The sequence below is a fragment of the Macaca fascicularis genome, chromosome 20, assembly GCF_037993035.2.
Source record: "Macaca fascicularis isolate 582-1 chromosome 20, T2T-MFA8v1.1".
Classification (NCBI taxonomy): Eukaryota; Metazoa; Chordata; class Mammalia; order Primates; family Cercopithecidae; genus Macaca; species Macaca fascicularis.
In genome coordinates this window covers 69,863,283-69,890,728 of record NC_088394.1, presented here as the reverse complement: position 1 = coordinate 69,890,728, position 27,446 = coordinate 69,863,283, and the positions used below count along the sequence as shown (strand labels likewise).

The following is a 27,446-nucleotide window of genomic DNA, read 5'->3' as shown; positions in this document are numbered from 1 at the left end:
AAAGAGCCCTCTCCGCCGAGCGCCGGGCGGCGGCAGGTACGTCAGTCCGCGAGGGTCCCCGCAGGGCCTCTGCGCCCCAGCAGCTTTCCGGTGCACCCTCACTGACTGGGAGCACCGAGTCGAGCCGCGGGCCACCCGGGTCCTGACAGGGAAGAGTCCCCGGGAGCTTTGCGGTGTCCCCGGGAGCCCACAGGGGTTTCTGCGCTCCCGCGTCCCCTTGGCCTGGGTCTTCCAAGGAGCCCCGGGACCCGGCTGGTGCGGCGGGACCTGCGGGCGGCTGGGACCGGGAGGGATGCGGACCTCAGAGGATCCTCACCCTGAGGCAGGTGGGACTCTGGATGCCGGCGCTGCTCTGATTTTACTTTGAGGCCGCTTCTCCTGTCTCAGTTTACCCGGCCGGGGCTCCGTATTATGCACGAATCTCAATGATACGCTGTTGGGTAATTTACAACACGATTTTACTCCCATTTAACTTCTTTCGGTCTGTTATTTCAGAAGGCAGCAAATCAGAGTCCTCCGTGAGCTTTTTTTTCCTCTTTAAAGTTATAAAATGTGCAGTCCCTGACCCACCTGTCTTCAAAAGGTTCATATGAAGAGTTCTTAGTACTTTATTCTCTCTCTGGCTCCCCAGCCCTATCCCAGTCTTGGACAGCGTGGGGGTGAGGACACTAAAAATATTTCAACTTGATCTCAGCAGATGAGGCTCTATTGGAAGTGGATAGAGGCCGGGCGCCAAGGCTCATGCCTGTAATCCCAGCTTCTTGGGAGGCTGAGGCAGGAGAATCTCTTGACCTCAGTAGGTGGAGGTTGCAGTGAACCTTAGGGCCTTAGGGCACACTTTCTCTGTCCCCCTTGAGATTGTGTAACTCCAGCGAACTATTAATTAAAAACAAAAACAAAACAAAACAAAAACCCGGGTGAGGTGGCTCACGCCTGTAATCCCAGCACTTTGGGAGGCCGAAGCTGGTAGATGACCTGTGGTCAGGAGTTTGAGACCATCCTGGCCAACATGGTAAAACCCCGTCTCTACTAATAATACGAAAGTTAGCTGGGCGTGTTGGTGCACTTCTGTAATCCTAGCTACTTGGGAGGCTGAGGCAGGAGAATCGTTTGAACCTAGGAGGTGGAGATTGCAGTGAGCCGAGATCACGCCATTGCACTCCAGCCTGGCGACAGAGTGAGAGTCTCTCAAAAAAAACAAAAACAAAACAAAAACAAAAACAAAAGCCAGGCCTGGTGGCTCACACCTATAATCCCAACACTTTGGAAGGTCAAGGCGGGAGGATTACTTGAGTCCGGGAGTTGTAGGTCAGCCTGGGCAACAAAGCGAGACCCTATCTCAACAAAAAATAAAAACTAGCAGGACTCATGCATAGTCCCAGCTACATGGGAGGCTGGGATTGGAGGATCGCTGGAGCCTAGGAGTTTGAGGCTGCAGTGAGCTGTGATCACACCACTGCATTCCACCCTCTGGTGACAGAGCGGGACCCTGTTTCTCAAAAACAAAACAAAACAAAAACCTAGCCTGCCTGTACTATTAAAGGAATGGCAAAAGGCAAAATTACTTTTGCGCCAACCTAATGGCTATGTTTCTGCTTTTTTTTTTTTTTTTTTTTTTTTTTTGAGACGAGTCTCGCTCAGTGGCCCAGGCTGGAGTGCAGGGGCGTGATCTCGGCTCACTGCAAGCTCTGCCTCCCGGGTTCACGCCATTCTCCTGCCTCAGCCTCCCAAGTAGCTGGGACTACAGGTGCCTGCCACCATGCCCAGCTAATTTTTTTTACAATTTTAGTAGAGACGGGGTTTCACCGTGTTAGCCAGGATGGTCTCGATCTCCTGACCTCGTGATCCACCCGCCTCGGCCTCCCAAAGTGCTGGGATTACAGGCGTGAGCCACGGCGCCAGGCGTTTCTGCTTTTTAAACTACAGTTTTCTTGTCTAGAGCTTCAGTGAGATAAGAGCCAATTCTTAGGACTGATGGGTAGGTCGTATGAAGTGACACTGATGTGCCTTTGCCATAGTGCCTGAAAAAAGCACTCCGTATGTATTTGCTACCTGTATCATTTTACCTTTTGTGTTAATCTCTCAGGGGATGCCTCTCAGCCTTGCTTGATTCCCCAGGCCTTCCCTGATTTTTTTCTTCTTCAGGGCAATCTTTAACTCAGAGAATGTTTGAGAGCTTCCAGTCCTTCCTCCTTCAGGGACAGGTTAAACTCTCCTGCTTCCTTGCCTGGCTGGAAAGATCTATCATTCATTGAGCCACTGGTGTGTGCCACATACTTTACATTGTATTTCATGTTGAAAACAGTCCTGGGAAGTTGATGTCTTTGGCCTTAAATTTCAGATTAGGAAACTGAGGCTTAGAGAGGTTAAGTAACTGCTGGGCGCAGTGGCTCATGCCTATAATCCCAGCACTTTGGGAGGCCGAGGTGGGCGGATCCCAAGATCAGGAGTTCGAGACCAGCCTGGACAGCATGGTGAAACCCCGTCTCTACTAAAATACAAAAAATTATCCAGGCATGGTGGTGGGCACCTGTAGTCCCAGTTACTCGGGAGGCTGAGGCAGGAGAATCGCTTGAACCTGGGAGGTGGAGGTTGCAGTGAGCCAAGATCGCACCACTGCACTCCAGCCTGGGCGACAGAGCGAGATTCTATCTAAAAAAAAAGAAAGGAAAAAAGGTCAAGTAACTTGCCTAGGAGCCTACAGGAAGAGGTAGAGATGGGGACAAAGACTTTTGGGACTGATACTCAACCCAGGACTGTTCCTCTGCCCCATCATTAGTAAGGGATACCCTCCCCACTCTGGTCATGACCTGTCACCTGCCCATGTCTCTCCAGCACTATGCTGAGATGAAGACTAGGCTCAGACCTTCTGGGCCATTGGACTCTCTTTGGGGCATTTCTTTCTTTTTTTTTTCTTGAGACAGAGTCACTCTGTTGCCCAGGCTAGAGTGCAGTGGCATGATCTTGGCTAACTGCAGCCTCCGCCTCCTGGGTTCAAGTGATTCTCCTGCCTCAGCCTCCTGGGTAGCTGGGACTACAAGCGCACATCACTACACCCAGCTAATTTTTGTACTTTTAACAGAGATGGGGTTTTGCCATGTTGGCCAGGCTGGCCTTGAACCCCTGACCTCAACTGTCCACTTTGGCCTCCTAAAGTGCTGGGATTCCGGATGTGAACCACCACAGCCTGCCATTTCAAGGATTTCTTTCTTGCTGTCTTTTTTTTTTTTTTTTTTTTTCCAGACAGGGTCTGGCTCTGTTACCCAGGGTGGAATGCAGTGGTGCCAGCTTACTGCAATCTCTGCCCCCAGGGCTGAAGCAGTGCTCCTGCCTCAGCCTCCTGAGTAGCTGGGACTATAGCACAGTCACTATGCCCGGCTAATTTCTCTGTGTGTGTGTGTGTGTGTGTGTGTGTGTGTGTGTGTGTTTGGTAGCGATGGGGTTTTGCCATGTTGCTCAGGCTGGTCTCAAACTCCTGGGCTCAAGCAATCCACCTGCCTTCGCCTCTCAAAGTGCTGGAATTACAGGTGTGAGCCACCGTGCCTGGCCTCTTGCTGTCTTTCAGTGCCTTTGCTTGGAACCAGATAACATTATCAGCATCAGCTGAATAAGAATCCAAAAGACCCAGGTATGTTGCAACTTTGACTATTCCTGGCCTCTGTGAAGTGGAGATAATAGGAGATAATATTTATCTTGCAGGGTCTGAGGGTGTTGTCAGGATACAAAAAATCACAGCACCTTAACTGTGGTCCAGAGTGCTCAGTCCTAGTGGCTTTTCTTTCCTCCTTTCCTTCCTTCCTTCCTTCCTTCCTTCCTTCCTTCCTTCCTTCCTTCCTTCCTTCCTTCCTTCCTTCCTTCCTTCCTTCTTTCCTTCCTTCCTTCCTTCTTTCCTTCCCTCCCTCCCTCCCTTCTTTCCTTCCTTCCTTCTTCCTTTCCTTTTCCTTTCCTTTCTGAGGCAAAGTCTCACTCTGTCACCCAGGCTGGAGTGCAGTGGAACGATCTCGGCTCACTGCAACCACTGCTTCCTAGGTTCAAGCGATTCTCCTGCCTCAGCCTCCTGAGTAACTGGGATTACAGGTGCCCACCACCGTGCCCGGCTAACTTTTGAATTTTTGGTAGAGATGGGGTTTCACCATGTTGGCCAGGCTGGTCTCAAACTCCTGACCTCAGGTGATCCACCTGCCTCGGCCTCCCAAAGTGCTGGGATTACAGGCATGAGCCACCGTGCCCGGCCTATTAATTTTAATTTAATTTTTTTTAGACAGAATCTCGCTCTGTCACCCAGGCTGGAGTGCAGTGGCATGATCTTGGCTCACTGCAACCTCCACCTCCCGGGTGCAAAAGATGCTCCTGCCTCAGCCTCCTGAGTAACTGGGATTATAGGTACCTGCCACCAGGCCTGGCCAATTTTTGTATTTTTAGTAGAGACAGGGTTTACCATGTTGGCCAGGCTGCTCTTGAACTTCTGACTTCAAGTGATCTGCCTGCCTTGGCCTCCCAAAGTGCTGGGATTACAGGCGTAAGCCACTGTGCCTGACCTCCTAGTGGCTATTATTATTAAATCATCCCTCCCTTGTATTTGTTTAGGCTTTGTCATAATTACAATAGATAATACATACTGAGCTCTTTACATATATTTACTCCTTTTGTACTTCAGCTCTACAAAGTAGGTTTATTGTAGTGGTTGAGCAAGTGGACCCTGTAGTAGCCTGGGAAGCATGAATTTAAAAATTAATTAATTTAAAGGCTGAGGCAGGAGGATTGCTTGAGTCCAGGAGTTTGAGACCAGCTTGGGCAACACGGCAAGACCCGATCTTTTTTTTTTTTTTTTTTTTTTTTTTTTTTTTTTGAGACGGAGTCTCGCTCTGCCGCCCAGGCTGGAGTACAGTGGCCCGATCTCAGCTCACTGCAAGCTCCGCCTCCCGGGTTTATGCCATTCTCCTGCCTCAGCCTCCTGTGTAGCTGGGACTACAGGCGCCCGCCACCTCGCCTGGCTAGTTTTTTGTATTTTTTAGTAGAGACAGGGTTTCACCGTGTTAGCCAGGATGGTCTCGATCTCCTGACCTCGTGATCCGCCCGTCTCGGCCTCCCAAAGTGCTGGGATTACAGGCTTGAGCCACCGCGCCCGGCCTACCCAATCTCTTAAAAAGAAAACAAATAATGAAAATATTAGCTAGGCATGGTGGCGTCTGCCTATGGTCCCAGCTATACAGGAGGCTGAGGTAGCAGGATTGCTTGGGCCTGGGAGGTTGAAGCTGCAGTGAGCTATGATTGCACCATTACACTCCAGTCTGGGTGACAGACTGAGACCCTGTCTTTAAAAAAAAAAAAAAAAAAAAAAAGTAAAAAAGGCAATATAAAAAGAGGCTGGGCATGGGGGCTCATGCCTGTAATCCCAGCACTTTGGAAAGCCGAGGCAGGTGGATCACCTGAGGTCAAAAGTTTGAGACCAGCCTGGCCAACATGGTGAAACCCCATCTTTACTAAAAATACAAAAATTAGTCAGGCGTGTTGGCAGGTGCCTGTAATCCCAGCTACTCGGGAGGCTGAGGCAGGACAATTGCTTGAACCCAGGAGGTGGAGATTATAGTGAGCTGAGATTGTACCACTGCAATCCAGCCTGGGGGATACACTAAGATCCAGCTCAAAAAGAAAAAAAGGGAATAAAATGGATACTCTGGAAAAAAGGTTTAGTATCAAACTTGGCTGTGCCACTTGCTAGCTTTGGCAAGTTATTTCATCTCTCTGTGCTTCATTTCTTCGTGTTTTTTTTTTTTTTTTTTTTTTTTTTTTGTAGAGTCAAGGTCTCTGTATGTTGCCCAGGCTGATTTCTAACTCTTGGGCTCAAGTGATCCTCCTGACTTGGCCTCTTGGCCTCCCAAAATGCTGGAATTATAGGCATGAGCCACCACACCCAGCAATTTCTTCATCTTTTTTTTTTTCAAGATAGATTTTTGCTCTTCTTGCTCAGGCTGCCGTGCAATGGTATGGTCTCGGCTCACTGCAACCTCTGTCTCCCAGGTTGAAGTGATTCTCCTGTCTCAGCCTCCCAAGTAGCTGGAATTACAGGCGCCCGCCACCACACCTGGCTAATTTTTGTATTTTTAGTAGAGATGAAGTTTCGCCGTGTTGGCTAGGCTGGTCTCAAACTCCTGACCTCAGGCAATCCGCCCGCCTCAGTCTCCCAAAGTGCTGGAATTACAGATGTGAGCCACCGCATCCGGCCTCTTTTTTTTTTTTTTTTTTGGAGATGGAATCTCGCTCTGTCACCCAGGCTGGAGTGCAGTGGCGCAATCTCAGCTTACCGCAACCTCTGCCTCCCGGGTTCAGGTGATTATTCTGACTCAGCCTCCCGGGTAGCTGGGACTACAGGCAAGTGCCACCACACCTGGCTAATTTTTGTATTTTTGGTAGAGATGGGGTTTCATCATATTGGCCAGGCTGGTCTGGAACTCCTGACCTCGTGATCTGTGCACTTTGGCCTCCCAAAGTGCTGGGATTACAGGTGTGAGCCACCACACCTGGGTGGCAGTGCAGTTCTAAGATAGTGCAGTTCTAAGCTGCCTGCCAGAGGAGTCTGGAATCTCACAGGAATAGAGGTCTATTTCAGTGTGCCAGCTGTGCTCAGTCATTGGTTTTGAGAAGGTTGGTTGGAAGCGTGGCCTCCATGTAAACAAGGTGGGAGATTCAGATCGTAGCAGCTGGGGGCATCTGTTAGTTAAACTCCCTGCTGCAGCTGACCTGAGGGTTAGAGGTGCCTACAGCCATATGGTGAATTGGTGGCAAAGTTGGAGGGAGAGCTTGGTGGGTGTCCTGGGAGAAGCCTTCACCCTCAAGTGCCTGGCTGGGATTTCTAGCTGGAATGTCCCCTCTGGTTTTCTCTTCTGGGCTGAGTAGGGAATGGAGCAATTTCTGTTACTGACAGAGGCTTTTCCTGAAGGTGTGGGTGTTGCTGAGTGGTAGTGTCCCGTCAGCCTTTTCTCTTCTGGTGGCAGCAGAGCCTGGCACAAGAAGAGCCTGTGGCTGAGCTTCAGGTTTCCTGTCACTTTGGCTGGGATGTGGGCTGACCACCAGATGCGTGCTCAGGGCGCAGCTCAGCCGGTGGTGAGCAGCTTACTTGCGTGGTCTTTTCCCGTGCTGAGCTTTGAGGGCTGGAGGGAGGAAGTGGGGGTGCTGCTTTGTGGGACAGCAGTGGGAGCCCTGCCAGAGGTGAATGTGCAGGTACTCCTGGGGACTCATTGGTCTCGGGGAGGCCAGGGGCTCAGGAGTCAGATTGGTTTTCCATCTGGCAGGAGTGCTGGCAGGTTGGGGGAGACAGGGGTAGGGGTGAAGCCAAATCTTTGGCCTTGCTTTGCCCCTACTTGCTGAGAGTGCCCTGGAGGAAGATGGCGGGCGGGTACGGCTGCATCCCCTGCTGGGCTGGATGAGACCCCTGGGAAGGGAGGTCCCCGAGTGCCCACTCCTGCAGCTCTGTGTGCATATGTGCTCCCCACAGCTGCCCCCCTCTCCAGGGAACCCCCATCAGCTTGAGGAGCCTGAGGGGTGGGGTTAGGCATTTGCTCTGAACCTCCTTTCCCCCTTGCTCTGGGTGGCCCCAACTCTTACCCTATCCTGCTGCCCTCCCTTCCTCCTTCCTGGGCACACTCCCTGGGGAAATGGCACCCATCCACATTTTGTAATGTCAGCAGACACGCTGATCGTGTGACCCCGTCATCCGCCTTGGTGTCCACCTAGAGAGATGAAATCTTCTGTTCACACGAACCTGTCTCCAGAGGTTCATAGCAGGACTATTCATATCTGCCAAAAACTGGAGACAGCCCAGATGCTCATCAGTGGGTAAATGGAGAAACAGGTGCGGCCCGTCTGTGCGAGGGAACACTGCTCCTCCGATAAAAGGCTTGGGCCACAGATATGCGCAATGACTTGGATACGTCTCAGAGGCATCATGTTGGATGAAAGAAGATAATCTCAAAAGATTATATTCCATTTTATTTGACTCTTTTTTTTGAGGTCTTGCTCTGTCAACCAGGCTGGAGTGCAGTGGAGTGATCATGGCTCACTGCAGCCTTAACCTCCTGGGCTCAAGCAATCCTCCCACTTTGGTCTTCCAAAGTGCTGGGATTATAGATGTGAGCCACTGCACCGGTCCTGGCCTTTATTTTATTTTAGTTAATTAATTAGAGATAGGGTCTTGTTCTGTGACCCAGGCTGGAGTGCAGTGGTACAATCATAGCCCACTGCAGCCATAATCTTCCAGGCTCAAGCAGTCCTCCCACCTTAGCTTCCTGAGTAGCTGGGACTACAGGCACACGCCACCACACCTGGCTAATTTTTGTATTTTTAGTAGAGAAGAGGTTTTGCCATGTTGGCCAGGCTGGTCTCGAACTCCTGACCTCAGGTGATCTGCCCGCCTCAGCCTCCCAAAGTGCTAGGATTGCAGGCATGAGCCTCTGCGCCCGGCCGACATTTTTTTTTTTTCTTTGAGACAGAGTCATGCACGGTTGCCCAGGCTGGAGTGCAGTGGCGCGATCTTGGCTCACTGAAAGCCCCGCCTCCTGGATTCACGTCATTCTCTTGCCTCAGCCTCCTGAGTAGCCGGGACTACAGGCAGTTGCCACCATGCCCAGCTGATTTTTTGTACTTTTAGTAGAGACGGGGGTTTCACCGTGTTAGCCAGGATGGTCTCGATCTCCTGACCTTGTGATCTGCCCGCCTCGGCCTCCCAAAGTGCTGGGATTAGAGGCGTGCGCCACTGCGCCCGGCCCCGGCCGACATTTTTTAAGTCGATGAAACTGTAGCTTTAGAGAGCAGATCAGTGGTTGTCACGGGTTAGGCGGGGAGGAGAGGTTGCATGAGGAAGTTTGTCTGAGTGTAGATAGTGGTGATACCAACACGAATCTATACATGTTAAAATCATAGATCGCATACAAAAATAATTAATTTTAGTTATGACAGTTTAACAAATAGTCATATCTACTCATATTGCCATCTCAGGAAGCCCCTCTGCTTGGCCAGAATGGAGCAGCCAAAGGGAGTTGATTGGACGGTCGTCATCCTGACCTGCCAGTACAAGGACAGTGTCCAGGTCTTTCAGAGAGGTAGGGGACTCCCCCTTCCCACCTTGCCCCTAATGGAGAACCTCCCTCCCCTTCCTGGCTATGTCCCTCCAACACCAGGTGCCAGGCCGACCTGGGTTCAAACCCAGATCGCACTTCTCCCTAGCCATGTGACAGCATACATGGCATGTCATTCCTTGTGTCTCGGTTTTCTCATCTGTAAGATGGGAGTAATAGGACTTCTCTCACTGAGTTGGGTGAAGATCTAATGGCCTTCTATATGGAAAGCTAAGTCAAGGAAGATCAAACACTGATGATCAATAGGCTTGCTCAGGTGCTTTGGGCCAGGGCAGAGAGCTGGGGGTCAGGTCCCAGTGTCTCTTCTGACCCTAGAACTGGAAGTGCGGCAGAAGCGCGAGCAGATCCCTGCTGGGACGCTGTTACTGGCCGTGGAGGACCCAGAGAAGCGTGTGGGCAGCGGAGGAGCCACCCTTAACGCCCTGCTGGTGGCTGCTGAACACCTGAGTGCCCGGGCAGGCTTCACTGTGAGTGCTCACCAGGGCCACCTCCCTGGTCCGTGTCCCTGCTGGAACCAGGTCATTTCTGAGATCCCCAGCTCCTCTGGCTCCACTGCCCTGGCTAATTCAGCATTGGCTTCCGCACTGGCCTCAGTTTTTGTTTCTGTAAATTGGGTGGACTCATCTTTGCCTTGTCGTCCAAGTGAGGGCAGAAGGCAGGGCCAGCTTTTGCAGTGTTTTTAGAGAGTTGGAGCCAATATCTCAGAGTGAGGCTTTCTGGCTTCTCTTGAAACATTCAAAGGTCTTGCTAGTCTGGGCTGTCATCCCCACATGGCAACTAACTGTTCACTGGAACTGAGATGTGACTGTCTGCTTTGGGCAGAGCATGTGAGTCAGCATCCCACTGGTCCCGTGTCTCCTGTGCAACCAGCCACTTCACCTGGTCACCTCATCTGCATAGCACCTTTGTGTGCAGAGTGAGGGTAGGCACAGGCTTGGACATGCTCTGCAGAGGGAGATGGCACCAGCAGGGGAGGGGACCACTGTAGTTGCTATGGAGCTGACTCCCCAGAGTCACCCAGCCAGGCCCCAGTTGTTGTCGCCTATAACCTCCCCTTCAAAACAGACAGCAGAGGCCGGGTGCGGTGGCTCATGCCTGTAATCCCAGCACTTTGGGAGGCCGAGGTGGGCGGATCACCTGAGGTCAGGAGTTGAAGACCAGCCTGACCAATGTGGTGAAACCCCCTCTCTAATAAAAATAAAAAAATTAGCCGGGCCTGGCTGCTCACACCTGTAATCTCAGCTACTCGGGAGGCTGAGGCAGGAGAATCGCTTGAACCCGGGAGGCAGAGGTTGCAGAGAGCCGAGATCATGCCACTGCATTCCAGCCTGGGCGACAGAGCAAGACTGCATCTCAAAAAAAAAAAAAAAAAAAAAAGAGGTAGCCAGGCGTGGCGGTACACACCTGTAGTCCCAGCTAGTTAAGAGGCTGAGGTGGGAGGCTCACTTTAGCCTAAGAGACCGAGGCTACAGTGAGCTGGGATCATACCACTGCACTCCAGACTGGGTGACAGAGTGAGACCCTGTGGAAAAACAGCCAACAACAGCAGCAACAAACCAGGCAGCAAGAAGGTGGCCCAGGTGGAGGGCCCTGGGCTGCCTTATCCAGGAGGGACCAGGGCTACCCCTTGCCTGCCTGTGGCCATTGGTTTGACCTTGCCTTTTGTCCCTTGAGTACCTGAGTAAATTTGTGTTGGGGTCTCTCTCTGGATTGGAGGGTGCCATCCTCCAGGGCCTCTGCCTGAGGCCTCTCTTCACAGGGCTTTCCCACTCCTGCAGGTGGTCACATCCGACGTCCTGCACTCGGCCTGGATCCTCATTCTGCACATGGTAAATGAGCTCTGGGGCGGGGGCCAAGCAGAAGGCCGGAATCCCAGTTCGTGGAGTTGAGCAGGACTTCAGGCATGTTCTGCCACAGTGTGTGTGCAAGGTGAAATCTGGAAGATTCTAAATGTCTAAAAACTGAATTGGCTAAATATATACCACGTATTTTCCCAGCAGAATATCAGATTAAAAGGTCCATCTAGGGCCGGGCACGGTGGCTCACGCCTGTAAATCTCAGCACTTCGGGAGCCCAAGGCGGGAGGATTGCTTGAGCCCAGGAGATTCAGACCAGCCTGGGCAACATGGTGAAACCCCATCTCTGTAAGAAATACAAAAATTATGGCCGGGCGCGGTGGCTCAAGCCTGTAATCCCAGCACTTTGGGAGGCTGAGACGGGCGGATCACGAGGTCAGGAGATGGAGACCATCCTGGCTAACACGGTGAAACCCCGTCTCTACTAAAAAATACAAAAAACTAGCCGGGCGAGGTGGCGGGCGCCTGTAGTCCCAGCTACTTGGGAGGCTGAGGCAGGAGAATGGCATGAACCCGGGAGGCGGAGCTTGCAGTGAGCTGAGATCCGGCCACTGCACTCCAACCTGGGCGACAGAGCGAGACTCCGTCTCAAAAAAAAAAAAAAAAAAAGAAATACAAAAATTAGCCGCCATGGTAATGCACGCCTGTAGTCCCAGCTCCTCAGGAGGCTGAGGTGGGAGGATCACTTGAGCCTGGGAGGTTGAGGCTGCAGTGAGTTATGGTTACACCACTGCACTCCAGCCCGGGTGACCGTCTCAAAAAATAAAAATATAGGCTGGGTGCAGTGTCTCACACATGTAATCCCAGCACTTTGGGAGGCTGAGGCGGGCAGATCACGAGGTCAGGAGTTCGAGACCAGCCTGGGCAGCATGGGGAAACCCTGTCTCTACTAAAAATACAAAAAATTAGCCAGGCATGGTGGTGCATGCCTGTAGTCCCAGCTACTTGGGAGGCTGGGGCAGAAGAATCACTTGAATCTGGGAGGCAGAGGTTGCAGTGAGCTGAGATCACGCCATTGCACTCCAGCCTGGGTGACAGAGTGAGACTCCATCTCAAAAAAAAAAAAAAATATATATATATATATATATATCCATCTAACTCTATGCATTGACTAGAATCCAGGCTTATCAGCTCTATAACCATGGGGAAGTCACTTAACCCTTTTTAGGCCTCAGTTTCCTCCCAACGTGGATATGAACATTCTGAGACACTACATGTAAACGCTTAAAACAGGGCCTGGTGGCCGGGCACGGTGGCTCATGCCTGTAATCCCAGCAATTTGGGAGGCCAAGGTGGGCAGATCACTTGAGGTCAGGAGTTTGAGACCAGCCTGACTAACATGGTGAAACCCTGTCGCTACTAAAAATACAAAAATTATCCGGATGTGGTAGTACACGCCTGTAGTCCCAGCTACTTGGGAGGCTGAGGTGGGAGAATTGCTTGAACCTGGGAGGTGGAGCTTGCAGTGAGCTGAGATCGCGCCACTACACTCCAGCCTGGGCAACAGAGCAAGACTTCGTCTAAAAAATTTCAGTGCAATGCAATGCAATGCATAATATAAAAATATATTGTAGGAGAAAATATCAAGAGAACATTTTTTATCAGCCCTCCACTGGATGGCTTTCAGCCTGCAAAGCTGATGAGATGGCCTTGGGCTGTCTGCACCGGGGCTTCCTCACCAGTCCCCCCACTCCCAGGGTCGAGATTTCCCCTTTGATGACTGTGGCAGGGCCTTCACCTGCCTCCCTGTGGAGAACCCCGAGGCCCCCGTGGAAGCCTTGGTCTGCAACCTGGACTGCCTGCTGGACATCATGACCTATCGGGTGAGGCTGGGTGGTGACCGCTAGTGCCTTGTCTCAGGTAGAGCCACTTCCCTCCCACTGTTCCCCAGCTATGATCTATGCTGGCTCAGCTGGGGGGCCCCAGGAGGAATGGTTTTGAGGGTGCCTAGTGTTAGTTAAGAGCTTCGGCCAGGCACGGTGGCTCAAGCCTGTAATCCCAGCACTTTGGGAGGCCGAGACGGGCAGATCACGAGGTCAGGAGATGGAGACCATCTTGGCTAACACTGTGAAACCCCATCTCTACTAAAAAAAAATACAAAAAAACTAGCCGGGCGTGGTGGCGGGTGCCTGTAGTCCCAGCTACTCAGGAGGCTGAGGCAGGAGAATGGCGTGAACCCGGGAGGCGGAGCTTGCAGTGAGCTAAGATCTGGCCACTGCACTCCAGTCTGGTCGACAGAGCGAGACTCAGTCTCAAAAAAAAAAAAAAAAAAAAAAAGAGCTTCAAGAAGTTAGTTGTGTCTGGGGGCAGTGGCTCATGCCTATAATTTCAGCACTTTCAGAGGCCAGGGTGGGAGGATCACTTGAGGCCAAGAGTTCATGACCAGCCTGGGCAACACAGCAAGACCCCCTCTCTACAAAATAATTTTTAAATAATTACCTGGGCATGGTGGCATGCACTTGTAGTCCCAGCTACTCAAGAGGCTGAGGCAGGAAGATCGCTTGAGCCCAGGAGTTTGAGGCTGCAGTGAGCTACGGTCTCACTACTGCATTCCAGCCTGGGTGACAGAGTGAGACCCTGTCACAGGAACAACAAAAAAGTTAGTCACATGGGAGAAGCTGTAAATCCGGGTCAGCCAGAGGGCGGGGCAGACCAGGTCTTGGAGGACCCTGTTACGTCAACAGCACAGTATCCTTGAGGGCAGGTGAAGTGCTAGGTCAGGCACCAGCTGTGTTCTGTCTCCTTCCCCCGCCGCAGCTGGGCCCGGGCTCCCCGCCAGGCGTGTGGGTCTGCAGTACCGACATGCTGCTGTCTGTTCCTGTAAATCCTGGTGAGCCTGAGACTACCTGGGACCACCTTCCCTCGTCACAGCCACAGCGAGAAGCCAGCTCTGCCTTTCTTTGCCCACCTTGCCTCTGGGCCTGCCCCACTGCCCTGTTAGATGGGAAGCTGGAGGGTGTGGAGAATGAAGCCCGGTGGAGGCAGGGCTTCTCCTGCTGTGCCTCAGTCCGTCTGTCTATAGGATGGACAGAAGCAGCCCTGCCCCTTCTGCCCCACGGGGTTCTGCGGAAGAACTTTGGGAGAGGAGAGCTGTCATTTTCCCAGGGGAATGTCCATTTGGCTTGGAAGCCGTATTTCCCTTTTAGAGGCGCCTGGGTGCCCCAGCCCTGGGCTCTTGCTTCCTCCTGGCGGGGGACTCCCTGCCTTGGGTCGAGGCCCCTGGGAGCCTCCTGACTGCCCCACCCCACAGGGATCAGCTGGGACAGCTTCCGGGGAGCCAGAGTGATCGCCCTCCCAGGGAGCTTGGCCTACGCTCGGAATCATGGCGTCTACCTCACTGACCCCCAGGTAGTTCCCCTGGGGGCAGTGGAGCCGACTGGGGCAGCCTTCCCCCTGTCACTGGTCAACCTCTCATCCTGGATTTCTTGGCATGCTCCTGAATCCAAGGAGTTTCCTCCATGGCAGCGGCGCCAGTGCTCCCTCACTCTGGCCAAAAATACATTTCACACTGACCGCCTGCCCGGTCTCTGTGCCCGGTCTCTGTGCCCGGGCTTGGGGCTGCGAAGATATTTAAAGCCTGTCCTCCGCCATCGTGGAGTAGAAATCTCAGGCCTCCTGAGAACGCCAGCAACTGCCAGCCTTGCATCTTCAGCTTTGCTTTGAAGAACGCCCTTGCTGCTACCTGTGGCTGTGGCCTCCTTCCAGATCCCTTCCTGCTCCCTCCCCTGATTCTGTTTCTCCCTGCATATAGGGCCTCGTTTTGGACATTTACTACCAGGGCACTGAGGCAGAGATTCAGCGGTGTGTCAGGCCTGATGGACGGGTGCCACTGGTATGGCTGCTGGGCCCAGGTTGTGGGGCTTTGGGGACCTTATGGGGTGGGAAGGGAGGGTTTGTCTTCCTTCAATTCCTTCTGGAAGCCTCCAGGACAAGGTAGTGCTAGAATCTGAGGATAGGGTAATCTTGAAATTCAGGGTCTTGTCCTGAACCAGAAAGCCTAGAACCAGGTGTGCACGGTGGCTCATGCCTGTAATCCAAGCACTTTAGGAGGCTGAGGTGGGTGGATCAGTTGAGGTCAGAAGTTCGAGACCAGCCTGGGCAACATGGTGAAATCTTGTCTCTACTAAAAATACAACAGTTAGCTGAACATGGTGGCGTGTGCCTGTAATCTCAACTACTTGGGAGGTGGAGGCCCGAGAATCGCTTGAACCCAGGAGGCAGAGGTTGCAGTGAGCGGAGATCATGCCACTGCACTCCAGCCGGGGTGACAGACTGAGACTCTGAATCAACCCCATGTCCGCTGCAAAACAAAACAAAACAAAACAAACCTCAAAAGCTCAAGCACAAAAAGGAAGCCTAGAACCAGAATGTGAGCAAGTTAAGGAGTGCGATGGGAGGAGGCCTAGAGCCAGACTCCGGGAATGCTTCCAGCATGAGGGGCAAGGATTGGAGAGGCGGGGAAATCTGGGAGTGGGCCACTGCGAGGGTAGAGAGCTGGGTTCGGGAGGAGGCCTGACAGTTGAGGGGGTCCCAGAAGGTGCCTTGGTGGGAGCTGCCCCAAAGAAGCCTGGAGTCTGGGTGGTGGAGTGGTCAGAAGGCGGCACTCCCTGCCTGGTGTGGCACTCAGCTTCACGTGGACCGTCTGCATGTGCCCTCCCTGACTTGTACCAGGGCCTGGTCCAGGGCTCTCTGTCTCTGATCCTTTTGGGGTCCCTTCCAGGTCTCTGGGGTTGTCTTCTTCTCTGTGGAGACTGCCGAGCGCCTCCTAGCCACCCACGTGAGCCCGCCCCTGGATGCCTGCACCTACCTGGGCTTGGACTCTGGAGCCCGGCCTGTTCAGGTGACTGGGGGAGGGCAGCTGGGGGGGCCTGGCCTGGGGATGAGGCACTGTGTGGCCTCAGGCCAGCCACTTCCCCTCTCTGGGGCAGAGTCTCCACAGACGGGACGGCCCTGGTTTAGCCTCAGAACTTGGGGGCTAAACCCCTGCCACGCCAATATCTCTGTTTCTTCCCCTTCCTGCAGCTGTCTCTGTTTTTTGACATTCTGTACTGCATGGCTGAGAACGTGACCAGGGAGGACTTCCTGGTGGGGAGGCCCCCAGAGTTGGGGCAAGGCGATGCGGATGTAGCAGGTTATCTGCAGAGTGCCCGGGCCCAGCTGTGGAGGGAGCTTCGAGATCAGCCCCTTTCCATGGGTGGGTACTGCCTTTCAGCTCCCTGGGGTGGGGAGACCATGGGAGTGAGGACCCCAAGAATGGAGCTGCTCACTGCATGCGGGGCCAGGCAGCCTAGCACAGGGACTGGGCAGTTCTCCTGTCCTGTGCCAGAGCCCCGCACTGAGCTACCTCCTTCCCCTTCCTGTCTTCCTTTTGTCTCATTCCTAGGCTCTCCCAGCCTGTCCACTTTGTTTGTTTTGTTTTTTGAAACGGAGTCTCTCTCTGTCGCCCCGGCTAGAGTGAGGTGGTGCGATCTCAGCTCACTGCAACCTCCGCCTCCTGGGTTCAAGCGATTCTCCTGCCTTAGCCTCCTGAGTACCTGGGATAATAGCCGTGCATCACCACACCCGGCTAATTTTTGTATTTTTAGTAGAGATGGGGTTTCACCATGTGGGTCAGGCTGGTCTTGAACTCCTGGCCTCAGGTGACCCGCCTGCCTCGGCCTTCCAAAGTGCTGGGTTTACAGGCATGAGCCACCATGCTTGGCCCTAAGCTGTCTACTTACTTTCTTTTTTTGAGACAGAGTATGGCTGTTGCCCAGGCTGGAGTGCAGTGGTGCAATCTTGGCTCACTGCAACCTCTGCCTCCCGGGTTCAAGTGATTCTCCTGCCTCAGCTTCCTGAGTAGTTGGGATTACAGATGCGTGGCACCATGCCTAGCTAATTTTTTTTTTTCTTTTGGTTTGAGACAGAGTCTCGCTCTGTTGTTCAGGCTGGAGTGCAGTGGCACGATCTCGGCTCACTGCAAGCTCTGCCTTCCAGGTTCATGCCATTCTCCTGCCTCAGCCTCCCAAGTAACTGGGACTACAGGCGCCTACCACCACACCTGGCTAATTTTTTTTTTTGTATTTTTAGTAGAGATGGGGTTTCACCATGTTAGCCAGGATGGTCTCGATCTCCTGACCTTGTGATCCGCTCGCCTTGGCCTCCCAAAGTGCTGGGATTACAGGCGTGAGCCACCGTGCCCGGCCATGCCTGGCTAAGTTTTGTATTTTTAGTAGAGACGAGATTTCACCATGTTGGTCAGGCTGGTCTCGAACTCCTGACCTCATGATCTGCCTGCCTCAGCCTCCCAAAGTGCTGGGATTACAGGTGTGAGCCACCGTGCCCAGCCAACCTGTCTGCTTTCTAGCTGTGTGGCTTTGGGCAGGTTCCTGACTCAGTTTCCCCTAACAGGCTCATTGCCACACCTGCCCCCATGTGTCTGTCCTGCTGGGAGGCCAGCCTGAGTCGCAGCAGGCATGGGGTTGGGGTCCGTACTTATGTCTTTACAGCCTACGTCTCCAACGGCAGCTACAGCTACATGACCTCCTCAGCCACTGAGTTCCTGCACAGCCTCGCACTCCCTGGGGCTCCTGGGGCCCAGATTGTGCACTCCCAGGTGGAGGTGAGACCTCCCTGCCCCTCTGGTGCCTGCTGGGTGCCTGGGGTCAGGTGGGATGTGGATTCCCAGGAAGACAATAGCCGACCTTGGAACAGATGGCCTGAGTGCAGGTGTTACCCCCGGCTTACGCATGAAGTGCTGGAGGCTCAGAGAGGCTAAGTAACTTGCCTAAGGCCACACAGCCAGTAAGTGACCAAGTCAGGATTCTGCATGGAGCTTACCTGATTGAGAAGCTAAAGAAGACCTTTCTTTGGGGTCTGCCTGGGGTGACAGTGGTGGGCCTGGGTCAGTGCTGTGCTGCTGAGAAAGGGGACAGGTAGGGTTCAGAGGTGGCCCCCAGGGTGGCGGGGTTGGGCGTAGCTGGACAGGTGGGATGGAAATAGGCCTCAGGCTGGGGCCCAGGCAGGTCCAGAGAGGAGTCTAGGGTGCTGCAGGGCAGGGGAGCAGTAGGCCTGGACGCTTCGCCCCCAGATGCTTGGCTTGGGAGGAGAGTTGAGGCAGCCCTGGCCCTCGACCCTCATGCTCTTCCTACCCGGCTGCACAGGAGCAGCAGCTCCTGGCGGCTGGGAGCTCTGTGGTCAGTTGCCTGCTGGAGGGCCCTGTCCGGCTGGGTCCCGGGAGTGTCCTGCAGCACTGCCATCTGCGGGTGAGGCCTGAGCGCGTGGGCATATTGGGGCAAGGGTGCTGGCGTCCCGTGTGTGTTGGGGGGTGCTGGGTGCCTGCCCACCCAGGATGTCTGCCCTGTCCCCGCCAGGGCCCTATTCACATAGGCGCTGGCTGTATGGTGAGTGGCCTGGACATAGCCCACTCCGAGGCTCTGCATGGCTGGGAGCTGCATGACCTTGTCCTGCAGGGACACCGTACGCGGCTACACGGCTCCCCGGGCCACGCCTTCACCCTTGTTGGCCGTCTGGACAGCTGGGAGGTAGGCAGTCGCCCTGCATTCCCTCACCCCCATCTTCAGGCTTTGGGGAGCCCCAAGGAGTCCTGGCCCCCACCCCACGGCGGGGTTCTCTGAGCACTGGTCCGTGGGACAGGCTGTGAGGAGGGTAGGATGTAGGAGGAGAGGATGAGGGAGGAGGTAGGGTGAGGTTAGGCTGTGAGACCAGCAGAGTCTCCACAGGCTTTCTCCCTCCTTGCATCTGCTCAGACAGCTGCGCTGGGTGGGGATTTTGTTTTTGTTTTTTTTTTTTTGGAGATGGAGTCTTGCTCTGTCACCCAGGCTGGAGTGCAGCGGCCCAATCTCAGCTCACTGCAACCCCCGCCTCCCAGGTTCAAGTGATTCTCCTGTCTCACCCTCCCAAATAGCTGGGACTACCAGCGTGCACCACCACGCCCAGCTTAGTACAGATGGGGTTTCGTCATGTTGGCCAGGCCGGTTGGGTGGATTTTTTTTTTTTTTGAGACAGAGTCTCACTCTGTCACCCAGGCTGGAGTGCAATGGCGCGATCTTGGCTCACTGCAAGCTCCGCCTCCCGGGTTCACGCCATTCTCCTGCCTCAGCCTCCTGTGTAGCTGGGACTACAGGCGCCCGCTACCACGCCCAGCTAATTTTTAAATATTTTTTAGTAGAGACGGGGTTTCACCGTGTTAGCCAGGATGGTCTCAATCTCCTGACCTCGTGATCTGCCCACCTTGGCCTCCCAAAGTGCTGGGATTATAGGCGTGAGCCACCGCGCCCGGCTGGGTGGAGATTTTTATCCCCCTTTGGCAGGCTAGAGACTGAGGTTCAGAGAGGGAGGTAACCCGCCTTGGGCTGCAGCCAGTTGTGGTGGGTTGGGCCTGGAACCCAGGGTTCTGCTCCAGATTTCAGGCACCTCGGCAGGAGTGTTGGAGCTGCAGGGCTGAAAGCAATTTCAGAAATTGCTCCATGGCTGGGTGTAGTGGCTCATGCCTGTAATCCCAACACTCTGGGAGGCCGAGATGGGAGGATCTCTTGAGTCCAGGAGTTCATACCTGCAGTGAGCTGATTGCACCACTGCGCTCCAGCCTGGGTGGGTCAAGTACGTGCTTTGTCTGTCTTTCTGCCCTCACATGAGCACTTAAGCAGCTCCTGGCCCCCTGGCCTAGCGTCTCTAACCCTTTCCTGTGGCCCCTGCAGCCCTGACTGCTTCCTCCTCTCCCCCAGAGACAGGGGGCAGGCACATATCTCAACGTACCCTGGAGTGAATTCTTCAAGAGGACAGGTGTTCGGTAAGGTGGACACCGCTAGAGTCTTGGTGACCTGGGCAGCTGGGGTGACTGCTGCTTTTCGAGGTGTGTCTCTCCCCTGCCCCAGAGCAGCACGGGCCCTGCTACCATCCAGGGGCCTGGGTGGTTTTGAGATTCTCTCCAGTACTTTCCCCTGGGCAGCTCCCAGTCTCTGGCTGTGCTGACTTTGGCATTCTTGTTCAGCTGTATGGGAAAGGATGCCAGGCAGCCTGGCCCCAGACCTGAATTGCCCACTTGTGCTACCTCGGAGGAGACTGTCCTGTCCCTATGAACTGACAGGTGGCTCAGGGCTTGGGGAGGAGACTGGAGCTTTTGCTTCCCTCCTGGGAATGTGCCTTCTCCCCACATCAGAGCCTGGGACCTGTGGGACCCTGACACGCCGCCAGCAGAGTGCTGCCTTCCCAGCGCCCGCCTCTTTCCTGTGCTCCACCCTTCGAGGGACCTGGGACCCCAGGACCTGCTGTGGATGCTGGACCGCCAGGAGGATGGGGGCGAGGCCCTGCGAGCCTGGCGAGCCTCCTGGCGTCTGTCCTGGGAGCAGCTGCAGCCATGCCTGGATCGGGCTGCCACGCTGGCCTCTCGCCGGGACCTGTTCTTCCGCCAGGCCCTGCATAAAGCGCGGCATGTGCTGGAGGCCCGGCAGGACCTCAGCCTGCGCCCGCTGATCTGGGCTGCTGTCCGCGAGGGCTGCCCCGGGCCCCTGTTGGCCACGTTGGACCAGGGTGAGTGTGCGGGCTGGTAGTGCTGCAGAGTCAGGCCAGGGGCACCTGCCCTCCCTGTCCTCTGGGCCATCCCCCGAGGGGACTAGGGGGCCATGAGGTGCTCAAGCTGGGAAGGGGCACGCTGGAGTTTACTTTTAGGATTCTGGAAAGCCTCATCCTTGTCAGTGGGGTTTGGTCAGAGGTTGAGGCCTGGCAGCTGAGCTCTAGGTCCTAGGCACAGCGGCAAACCCTGCATGTTCTGTACCGGGTGCCGGGATGTGGGTGCAGAGCGTGGGGAGGGGACAGGGCCCCCAAGGGACATGGTCAGTTCTGCGTGAGGTCCCAGGCACACTGCTGGGGGCTCACAGCCTTAGCCTCCTAGGCCGTACCTCGTGGAAGGTCCCAGGGATCATGGACATGATTGGTATTGAAGCTACTCACCCAGAGCCACACGGCTAGCTGGTGGTGAGGCTGAGACCTGAGCCCAGGTGGTTTGAGCCCAGAGCCTGAGCTCTTCACCACTATGGGAGTCCTGGGTGAGGCTGAAGAGACACCTATGGGCTGGGACTCTGGGACTGGCAAGACGAGAGGATCTCTGCCAGGCAGAGAGGAGGGGTGCAGTTACAGTCAAAGATACATTGTGGGCAAAAGCCAGGAGGTGTGAGGGGTCTGGCGCATTTGGGGACTGTTGAGTAGCCTCTCAGGGCAGAGGATTTTGAAGACAGGCCTCTTCCCCTGCCACCCCCAATTCCTGGTCCCTCAGTTGCAGCTGGGGCAGAAGATCCTGGCGTGGCAGCGCGGGCACTGGCCTGTGTGGCGGACGTCCTGGGCTGCATGGCAGAGGGCCGTGGGGGCTTGCGGAGCGGGCCAGCTGCCAACCCTGAGTGGATGCGGCCCTTCTCATACCTGGAGTGTGGAGACCTGGCAGCGGGCGTGGAGGCGCTTGCCCAGGAGAGGGACAAGTGGTTAAGCAGGTGGGTACTAATGGAGGTCAGATCCCTTGGATATGCCCCTGGCTATCTGGGAAGTGGCCCCTGATGGACGAAGCCCAGAGAGAGGTGGGGCACCGTTGGGTACCCCAGGACAGTCAGGTCCCCAAAGCCAGGCAATCGGCCTCCAGCTTGGGCTGCATGCCGCCATCCCTCCCTCTTCTTTTGGCAGGCCAGCCTTGCTGGTGCGAGCGGCCCGCCACTATGAGGGGGCTGGGCAGATCCTGATCCGCCAGGCTGTGATGTCAGCCCAGCACTTTGTCTCCACGGAGCCGGTGGAGCTGCCGGGACCTGGGCAGTGGGTGGTGGCTGAGTGCCCAGCCCGTGTGGATTTCTCTGGTGAGCCCCTTGTCGCAGGTGGGGGTGAGGGTACCTGCCCCAGAGCCAGGCTGGCAGCTTCTGTGACCAACTTGACTCTTGCCATGCTGCCGTAGGGGGCTGGAGTGACACGCCACCCCTTGCCTATGAGCTTGGTGGGGCTGTGCTGGGCCTGGCTGTGCGAGTGGATGGCCGCCGGCCCATTGGAGCCAGGGCACGCCGCATCCCGGAGCCTGAGCTGTGGCTGGCGGTGGGGCCTCGGCAGGATGAGATGACTGTGAAGATAGTGTGTCGGTGCCTGGCTGACCTGCGGGACTACTGCCAGCCCCACGCCCCAGGTCAGGCACCCTGAGACCTCTGCAGGTGGGGCTGGCACACATGGCCAGCTAGGGGTGGGGGGCAGAAGCTAGAGACTGCAAGCCACTGGGGTCTGGCCTGAGGAGCCAGCCAGTCTGGCTGAGGAGCCTGAAGGGAAGGAAGGGGCTGGGAGTCAACCTGCATAGGCACCTACAGACACAGGAAGTAGAGATGACATGTGTCCCTGTCTGGGAGTCCAGAGGCCCTTTTATGGCTTGGGGGTGGGGCCAGTACTGCTGCTGGACTTTTGTCCCACCGGATGAGTCCCGCACTGGCTGGGAAGTCATGCGGGTGGGTGGGTGTCTGTGTCTGCCCTTGGAGACCAAATTCCTTCCTCATGCCTGTCCCTCTGCAGGGGCCCTGCTGAAGGCGGCCTTCATCTGCGCGGGGATCGTGCATGTCCACTCGGAACTCCAGCTGAATGAGCAGCTGCTCCGCACCTTCGGGGGTGGCTTTGAGCTGCACACCTGGTCTGAGCTGCCCCACGGCTCTGGCCTGGGTAAGCGGGCCCTGCCACCTGCTACCCACTGACTGTCACAGCCCTCCAACCTTGCCTGTGATCCCTGTCCCTGGCCTCTGCCCTTAGAGGGAGTCAGGCAGGCCTGGGCAGGGCAGAGGTGTTTCATGCCTGCTCTCTCCTCTCTGCCCTGCAGGCACCAGCAGCATCTTGGCAGGCACTGCCCTGGCTGCCTTGCAGCGAGCCGCAGGCCGGGTGGTGGGCACGGAAGCCCTGATCCATGCAGTGCTGCACCTGGAGCAGGTGCTCACCACTGGTATGTGACTGCCCTGGAGTTGGGGGAGGTCACTGACACTTTCCCAAGGGCCTGCGGGGGGAGTGGATTTGCATGTGATTGGCCAACAGCCACGTGACTGTGCTGCTGTTGAAAATACTTTCCTTCTAGTCACTTTGACCTTCTCTGGTCACTTTCAACTTGAAATGTTCTACTTCCCAACGAGCTGTTTCATGAGCATCTACTGAGTGCCAGATTCTGTGCTGTGCCTTTCTTTTCTTTCTTTTTTGAGACGGAGTCTTGCTCTGTCGCCCAGGCTGGAGTGCAGTGGTGTGATCTTGGCTCACTGCAAGCTCCGCCTCCCAGGTTCACACCATTCTCCTGCCTCAGCCTCCCGAGTAGCTGGGACTACAGGCGCCCGCCACCGCGCCCGGCTAAGTTTTTGTATTGTTAGTAGAGACGGGGTTTCACCATTAGCCAGGATGGTCTCGATCTCCTGACCTAGTGATTCGCACGCCTCGGCCTCCCAAAATGCTGGGATTACAGGCGTGAGCCACCGCACTGGGTCTGTGCTGTGCCTTTTATGCTTGTTGGAACCAGGTGCTATGCTTCGTGACTGTGCCTATCCAGGGCTGTGCTCAGGTAGGGCTGGGCAGAGCTGGTTTGGACCTTCTGCCTGCCCTTCTGGCATCATGCCCTTACTTGAGATGCGATCACCTGTGCCCCCGCCCCCACCCCCTGGCCATATGGTAGGGCAGCAAGAGCCCAAAAATGACTATGATCTAATGAATGTCACCAGTGCCAGGCTTCTCACTCCTCTTGGCCACCGAGCCCCCTGGAACCCATGGTCAGTGTAGAGCAGCCACAGGCTTGTCTGGTTTCAGGTCCACCTCAGGGTGTCAGGCCCCATCTCCAGCACACCCCTGGAAGGAAACTGCTGCAAAGGCCTACTGAAGCCTGATTGTGGTGTTTCTGTAGCTCAAGCCTCTCATTTCACTGTAGTGACTCATATCGCATAATCGGTAGTCATTAGCAAAAGGTGCAGATGGGGAAGCCTTTCCAGCTTTCTTTTGAGGTGCGCCATTCAAGTTCTACATTGGCCAACGGATGACTATTTGTTGAGAACCCACTCTCTGGGGCCCCGGGGATAAAATGAGCAAAAATGGGGTCCCTGCCCTCAAAAGTCCTGTGGTCTCCTGGAGACAGACATTAATCAGTAACCACTCAGGTGCATGTGTATTACAAACTGTGCCAAGTGCTCTGAAGCAGAGGGGCACAGTTAAGTCTTGACGTTTCAAGACTTAGCCACTTTGCAGCCACCAGGTTTTGGCTGCAAAGTTCCAGATGGCTCCTGTCTTTTGCATTTCGTACTCTAAACCCTTGCAGGCCCTTCCCTAAATATCAAGGGTCTGTCCCAGAAGCAACTCAAGTTTTGTTATTTTTAATTTTTTTTTTATTTTTGAGATGGAGTCTAGCTCTGTCACCCAGATTGGAGTGCAGTGGCACAATCTCGGCTCACTGCAACCTCTACCTCCCGGGTTCAAGCGATTCTCCTGCCTCAGCCTCCCGAGTAGCTGGTATTACAGGCGCCCGCCACCATGCCCAGCTAATTTTTTGTATTTTTAGTAGAGATGGGGTTTCACTGTGTTGGCCAGTCTGGTCTTGAACTCCTGACCTCGTGATCCGCCCGCCTTGGCCTCCCAAAGTGCTGGGATTACAAGCATGAGCCACCATGCCTGGACTAGTTTTGTTATTTTTATGCAGCTACAAGGAGGAAAATGATACATACCTTTCATTACTGAAGCTGGAAAGATGTGTAAGTTAGATAGGATAAAAATAGATCCTGATGAGCTTCCTTCCAACATAAACCACCTTTCAGAAGATGGTGCAGGGAGACTCAGGCTATAGGGAAGGTATCTGTCAGCCTCTCCTCTGACTAAAACTCCCCTAGGAGGGGCAGAGGTTAGTGTAAAATATGTGTTTTTTGAGCCAGAGTCTCCCACTGTTACCCAGGCTGGAGTGCAGCGGTGACATGTCAGCTCACTGCAACCTCTGCCTCAGCCTCCCCAGAAGCTGGGATTACAGGGCACGTACCATCATGCCTGGCTAATTTTTGTATTTTTGGTAGAGATGGGGTTTCACCATGTTGGCCAGGCTGGTCTCAAACTCCTGACCTCAAGTGATCTGCCCGCCTTAGCCTCCCAAAGTGCTGTGATTACAGGTGTGCGTCACCATGCCCGGCCATAGTGTAAAATCTTTATCCTTCAATGTGGTTTATCCCAATTCCAATTACACATTAGGTCTAAAACAAAACTCAGGCCTCGAGAATTCCAAGCTTTGCCCTGGAGTGAAGCCCATTCCCTTGCTGGGATTGTCCTGGGGACAGAAGTTGCGTAGCTCACTGTCCTGTGGAGTTGAGGGAAGCTATCTTTCCATACTGCTCCCAGCAAGGGGGGGTGCAGGGCCGGGAGCCTAGACTGGGAGAATGAAGCTGGGCCAGACGGACTCCAACAGTGACAGGCCCTGGGCTCACAGGAGGTGGCTGGCAGGACCAAGTGGGTGGCCTAATGCCTGGCATCAAGGTGGGGCGCTCCCGGGCTCAGCTGCCGCTGAAGGTGGAGGTAGAAGAGGTCACGGTGCCTGAGGGCTTTGTCCAGAAGCTCAATGACCACCTGCTCTTGGTGTACACTGGCAAGACCCGCCTGGCTCGGAATCTGCTGCAGGTGAGCTCCGGCCCCAGCATGAGGGAGGCAGGCAGGGGGCCTGCTGGCTGGGCCTGGGTCCTCACCACCCCTTCTCCTGCCCCATCCACAGGATGTGCTGAGGAGCTGGTACGCCCGACTGCCTGCTGTGGTGCAGAATGCCCATAGCCTGGTGCAGCAAACTGAGGAGTGTGCTGAAGCCTTCCGCCAAGGTGAGGGGCTTCTTCCGGGGCGGGGGGGTCAGGGCACCAGGAGCGAGTATCCTGCCACTTGTCGGTTTGAGGCCAGGGTCATCTGCAGGCTTGGTACAAGCTCCAGATATTAGGCCTCTGGGAACAGAAGCCTATTGTCTGTCCTCTCCAAGGTCTCACATTTAGGGGAAAGTCACATCTGAGGACAAAATTTTCATTAGGGGAAAGGCCCTCCAGCCCCACCTAACAGGAAGCAGAAAGGGGAAGGGACTCACCCCATGGCTGAGTTCCAGGGAAGTCTGAGCTGGGCAGGGCCCCAGTGTGTGGCTTCACAGCTCCCTAGATGCCGACTGTGCTGGGTGTGGTGTTGGTTGCTTCCTGCACATTGGTCCTCAGGTGGTCCTGGGAAGTGGGCTTGTTACTTCCAGCTCCAGCCAGCACTGGAATCCGGCTTCTTTACCATGACACTGGCTCAGCAGCACGTCCTGGCACTTCATGCAATCTCCAGACGGGTGCTGAGTATCTTGGCCCAGGCACGTCACTCCCCTCTGCCCCACCTCAGGAAGCCTGCCTCTGCTGGGCCAGTGCCTGACCTCATACTGGGAGCAGAAGAAGCTCATGGCTCCAGGCTGTGAGCCCCTGGCTGTGCGGCGTATGATGGATGTCCTGGCCCCCCACGTGCATGGCCAGAGCCTGGCTGGGGCAGGCGGTGGAGGCTTTCTCTATCTGTTGACCAAGGAGCCACAGCAAAAGGAGGCCTTGGAGGCGGTGCTGGCCAAGACCGAGGTACTGATGGGGCTGGGGTTGATCAGGAGACCTCTTGGGGCAAGAAACCTCACTGTGGCCCACCAGTTAACCAGGGGCTATATCTGCAAGTCCCCTGGTCCTGCAGGCTCAGTCCAGCCTCCAGAAGGCCTGAGATTTGTCCAAAGCCTTCTAAATACTTCCCGTCCTGTCCAGGGCCTTGGGAATTACAGCATCCACCTGGTTGAAGTGGACACGCAGGGCCTGAGCCTGAAGCTGCTGGGGACCGAGGCCTCAACCTGTTGCCCTTTCCCATGAAGCTGGCTTCTCTCTGCAATAGGAGAAAACCTGGAGCTACAGTGTCCCCCACCTTCCTTGCCCCATGGGAACCTCCACCTCCTACTCCCCACCCACCTCTGCGAATCTGCTCCCAAAGGAAGCTGACCAGAGCAAGACCTGGGCAAGCAGAGAGTGCCTGGGACAGGACTGACCTGGTGGACAGTGGCCTAGGTATAGCCTCTGTTCCTCCTGGACATAAGAAGGTCCCAAGCTTAGTATCCCATGTGGCCTTTACAAATCCTATGACTGGCCTTCTCATTCCACGAGGGCCCTGGAAAGGGTTGACAGCCAGCCTTGGCATATGGCTGGGAGTCCCTTGGCAAGGCCAACCCTGAAGAGGCCCTCCGAGGCATTCCCTGTGGCCTTCCTTAGGGTTGTAGACTTCACGTTTCACCCTCATGGGAGCGTGGGAGTGAGGGTGGCGGTCCCTTGCCAAGTTGGTGGCAGTGACCCAGCGATTCACTGCCATCCCAGGCCTTAACCAGCAAAGCTACGGACCGTGCCAAGTGACCTGGTGCCTGTGGGAAGTGGGTTCTCAGGACTGGCATTCTTGGAATAAAGTCACTCTGTCCTTA

General features: G+C 55.1%; 1 protein-coding gene across 39 annotated transcripts; it reads left to right on the top strand.

Moving 5' to 3' along the window:
• On the top strand, positions 1 to 27,446 carry FCSK (fucose kinase). Of its 39 annotated transcripts, none has more exons than XR_012429131.1 (25): positions 1 to 326; positions 3,566 to 3,628; positions 8,995 to 9,098; positions 9,450 to 9,601; positions 10,913 to 10,963; positions 12,688 to 12,813; positions 13,748 to 13,820; positions 14,241 to 14,338; positions 14,742 to 14,822; positions 15,711 to 15,830; positions 16,013 to 16,184; positions 17,479 to 17,591; positions 18,133 to 18,234; positions 18,343 to 18,513; positions 19,717 to 19,781; positions 20,151 to 20,521; positions 21,264 to 21,474; positions 21,662 to 21,828; positions 21,924 to 22,145; positions 22,520 to 22,663; positions 22,818 to 22,937; positions 25,431 to 25,618; positions 25,710 to 25,809; positions 26,217 to 26,574; positions 26,749 to 27,446. XR_012429131.1 is itself a non-coding variant. In XM_005592502.4 (25 exons), exons 3-25 carry the CDS (start codon positions 9,017 to 9,019, stop codon positions 26,848 to 26,850), a joined length of 3,255 nt encoding a protein of 1,084 aa, XP_005592559.3. In that variant the 5' UTR covers positions 1 to 36; positions 3,566 to 3,628; positions 8,995 to 9,016; the 3' UTR covers positions 26,851 to 27,446. The 39 variants fall into 39 exon arrangements, 35 of the variants coding, with proteins under 35 accessions (XP_005592559.3, XP_073883679.1, XP_005592563.3 ...); XR_012429132.1 differs by having other exon boundaries at positions 25,196 to 25,618; positions 26,351 to 26,574; XR_012429133.1 differs by having other exon boundaries at positions 23,188 to 25,618; positions 26,351 to 26,574.

Coding starts and splice junctions, on each gene's coding strand:
- FCSK (XM_005592509.4), top strand. CDS start 9,017: ATGGAGCAGCCAAAGGGAGTTGATTGGACGGTCGTCATCCTGACCTGC. Junction 17,592..18,132: donor TTGTGCACTCCCAGGTGGAG/GTGAGACCTCCC, acceptor CCGGCTGCACAG/GAGCAGCAGCTCCTGGCGGC. Junction 25,619..25,709: donor TGGCTCGGAATCTGCTGCAG/GTGAGCTCCGGC, acceptor CCCCATCCACAG/GATGTGCTGAGGAGCTGGTA.